This window comes from Nestor notabilis, unplaced genomic scaffold, assembly GCF_000696875.1.
Source record: "Nestor notabilis isolate BGI_N333 unplaced genomic scaffold, ASM69687v1 scaffold16109, whole genome shotgun sequence".
Taxonomy (NCBI): Eukaryota; Metazoa; Chordata; class Aves; order Psittaciformes; family Psittacidae; genus Nestor; species Nestor notabilis.
In genome coordinates, this window is record NW_009944254.1 from 25311 (window position 1) to 29497 (window position 4187).

The window sequence follows — 4187 nt, forward strand, 5'->3', positions numbered from 1 at the left end:
AGCCACAGCTTCTCTGGGCAACCTGTGCCAGGGCTTCACCACCCTCACAGGGAAGAACTTCTTCCTAATATCTAACCTAAATATACTTTCTTTCAGTTCAAAACCATCACCCCTTGTCCTATCTCTACATGTCTGTAAGAAGTCCCTCTCCAGTTTTTTTGTAGGCACCCTTTAGGTATGGGAAGCTGCTCTAAGATCTGCCTGGAACCTTCTCTTCTCCAGGCTCAACAAGCCCAACTATCTCAGCGTGTCTCCATAGGAGAGGTGCTCCAGCCTTCTGATCATCTCTGTGGCCCTCCTCTGGACTTGCTCCAGCAGCTCCATGTCCTTCTTGTGTTGGGGGCCCCAGAGCTAAATGCAATAGTGCAGGTGGGGTCTGATGAGAGCGGAGTAGAGGGGCAGGATGACCTCCCTCTACCTGCTGGACACACTTCTTTTGATGTAGCCCAGCATACAGTTGGCTTTTTGGGCTACAAGCGCACATGGAGTTTCTTATCAACCAACACCCCCAAGTCCTCTGCTGCAGGACTGCTCTCAGTCCAGCTTCTGTCCAGCTTCTCTGTGTGCTTGGGATTGCCCTGATGTGGGTGCAGGACCTTGCGCTTGGCCTTGTTGAACTTCATGAGGTTCAGACAAGACATACTCCTCAAGCCTGTCAAGGTCCTATGGAATGATATCCCTTCCTTCCAGCATGTTCACTGCACCACACAGCTTGGTGGTGTTGGCAAACTTGCTGTGGGTGTGCTCAATCCCACTGTCCATGTCACCAGCAAAGATGTTAAGCAGTGCCTATCACCATACCAGCTGCTGAGGAGCACCACTCCTCACTGGCCTCCACTTGGACCTTGAACTGTTGACCACAACTCTCTGAAAGCGACCATGCAGACAATTCCTTATCCACTGAGTGGTCCATTGCCAGCTCCTGTTTAGAGACAAGGTTGTTGTGTGGTACAGTGTCAGATGCTTTGCACAAGTCCAAGTAGATGATGTCAAGTCACTCTTCCCTTATCCACCCATGCTGAGGCCATGTTGGCTGTCACCTGCCACTTCCCTATTTTATATATACTTTATCTCAGTTTTCAGAAGCGTCTGAAAAGTTTCATCTAATCTTGCTGGACACTGAGGTGAGACTGACTGGCCTGTAGTTCCCCAATCTTCCTCTTTAAAAATGGGGGTTATGTTTCCCCTTTTCCAGTCAGTGGGAACTTCACTGGACTGCCACCACTTCTCAAATAGGATGGATAGTGGCTTAGCTACTTTATCCACCAGTTCCCTCAGGACCCACAGATATGCCTCATCAGATCCCATGAAATTCTGGTTCCTTAGATGTTCTTGAACCTGAACTTATCCTACAGTGGGTAGTTCTTTGTTCTTCCAGTCCCTGTCTTTCCTTCTGTGGCTTAGGCGTTATGATTGGAGGAGCACTTGCTGGTGAAGACCAAGGCAAAAAATTCACTGAGTGCCTCAGCCTTCTCCATATCCCAGTTAACCAGGTCTCCCATTTCTTTCCAGAGAGGACCCACAGTTTCCCTTTATCTTGCTTTTATCACCTATAGAAGTTTTTCTTGTTGCCCTTGATATCCTTGGCCAGATTTAATTCTACCAGGGCTTTAGCTTTCCTAACCTGACGCAGTGAAGGTGTACCTGATTGCACTTTCATTGGAGGTTTTTTAATGCTGTACTGCAAATACAATAGGACATATGCATCTGAACAGCAAAGATAAAAAGAAGTATTGAATTGCTGTCTTATCTCTTGAATGCCATCCATCTTATGTAATTAAAAACTATGCTATTGTGTGTTGAAATGCGGGAGGACAGACTTCAAGATGCTTGTGTGTATTTCGGTACTTAATGGCAGCTTAGCTCTTGCAAGAGTTCCAAAGGTATCATTGTGCTAAATACTGTGTATCCACAGAGTAAGAAATGGATTGTGTCTCTTTAGGTGGTAAACAAGGATCAGCTAAATAGTGAGAGAGAGAGGGGAATGCGCTACAATCATTGACCACAGCCCTGGACTGGGGATTAAATTACATTCTCATAGTTATCAAAGAGATATAATGAAGTTTAAAACTTCAGCTGCATCTTATGACATGGTTGGACCAACTTTTGATACTGCTGTGATGGTGTAAGAGTTGCTGAGGTGGTTTGAGAAGTTACTGCCCTTTTATCCTTTCTGACTCTGTGGGAGCCCACTGTCCCTGCAGAGGAGCCAACAGGAACATGTAAGTTCTCTGTTCCAGTGCAGGGAAACTCAACAGCTGAGTTTCATGATGACTGGTAGGTTGTGGCAAGCTGCTGGATGTTTCCTTCAACCGGCTGAGGCACATGCACCAGCTCTGCTCTGCTGCCCTGCCTGGAAGGTGGGGAGGGTGGGTGTAGGAGCGAAGAAGTAATGAAGGCTTAAGGACAGTGCCATCTTCAACTGCTGCAGTTGTCAGCCATGACTGTTGTCTCTCCAGAGCTCTGTCTTAACTTATTTGACTCAAAGCAGTACTACCAAGCTAATGTGAAGTAGAAACTCAGGTTTAAATGGAGAGTGAAGCATCTTGTTTCTCTTAGATCTTAGTTTAAGTGCTAAAAGCCATAATCAGCTTTTCTGTCAGTCCTTGTTGCTTTCATGAGAAAACCGGTGTAAGAGTGTTTTGGAAATAGGCCCAGTGTTTTCTTCCCTGCTATGGCAAATATGTAAATTTAAAACCTAACTGAACACTTATTTAGTTCCATGTCCGAAGAAGGGCTTATGCTTGTCAGGATGGGGCGGAGGGGAAGGAAGGCAGGCATTTAACTTAAAAAAAAAAAAAAAAAAAATTGGCAAGGATCCCCTCACAAGGAGGTGCAAAGTCATAAATTCTCTCATAGCTTGTATGATCTGTTGTGCTGTCCAAGTTGATCATGAAGAGCTGTGATAATGTTGCATGAAACTTTTTTTCTCCAGATTATTTAATTGTCATAATGATGTGAATGCTGCAAGGGACAGTTGCGTATTCAGTATTAGCTAGGGTCAGTTGTGTATTCTGTATTAGCTAATAAGTATTTTTATATAACAATGCTGTCACGTATACAGTACGTGAAGTGGGCTACATTTCCTGAAATTTCCAACGAATTTACTGGCCCTTTATTTTTTCCCTTTTTTTGCTAATCTGAGAGTTCCGAATATAGCAACCAAAGATAAAAGTGCCCTTGAAAGTGAGAGTGGTGCATCCTTACCACAAGCAGGAAATACAACATGATACCTGTTCAGGGAGGAGGATGTGATGTTAAAGGGAGAGCTGGACATCCATCTTGTTCTTAAACCCTGAGATTAGAAACATAGAAAATATTACTATATTCCTTGGATTTTGTAGTGAGGAAGCATTCCTGGCAGATTTTCTGGTAGGAAAGAAAATTCAGAGGAGGGAGCATTCCCTAGAACTTCAAGAAATCTCTGGCAGGGGGAAAGAGATGTGCACAAATTGCTAGAATGTTGCATACACAAAGTATGTTTTCAACGTGAAATTTTTAAGGTTATCTAAATGTCTCTTTCCTGCTGGGTCTGTACTGTTTGCAAATAGATGTTTACACTTAAAATATTGCCATTTTTAACATATAATTATTGCTGTTGTTCTTGTGTTTTTGTTTTTAAACTCTAGGTATGAGAAGGTGCCAGTAATTCTGGTTGGTAATAAAGTGGACCTGGAAAGTGAGAGAGAAGTATCATTGAGCGAAGGCAGAGCCTTAGCTGAAGAATGGGGCTGCCCCTTTATGGAAACCTCTGCTAAAAGTAAAACAATGGTGGATGAGCTCTTTGCGGAAATCGTTAGACAAATGAACTATGCAGCACAGCCAGACAAAGATGATCCATGCTGTTCTGCATGTAATATACAATAGCATTAAAAATGACCTAACCTGGACTTAATTTGCAGAAATTTTGTAAGGTGGTAAAACTGTCTACTTCACTTCCTGGTTTGTTGGTCACTTGAAATACATCTGTAGTGAAGTAGCAACATTAACTCAGAGCTGAGCATTGGAAGTCAATCACTGACTCTGAATATAATTGGGTTAAATGACCACATCTCACCCGGTTTTTCCCTTTGAGCACCTGCAATTTTATGGCACAGCCAGTTGATCTACAGGGTCGTTCCAGTCATAAGTACATGTGTTGCCATGTCAGACAGCAACTATATCTGAAGAAGGTGGAAGACTTTTGG

General features: G+C 43.5%; 1 protein-coding gene across 1 annotated transcript; it reads left to right on the forward strand.

Annotated features, from left to right (window-relative positions):
• Window positions 1-3629: 3629 nt before the first annotated feature.
• Window positions 3630-3867, forward strand: LOC104411831 (ras-related protein Rap-2a; the record flags this gene model as incomplete). The annotated part of the gene is made up of 1 exon (XM_010022359.1): window positions 3630-3867. A coding segment is annotated over one exon (238 nt), but the record flags the coding sequence as incomplete, so codon positions are not given.
• Between the last annotated feature and the right edge of the window lie 320 nt (window positions 3868-4187).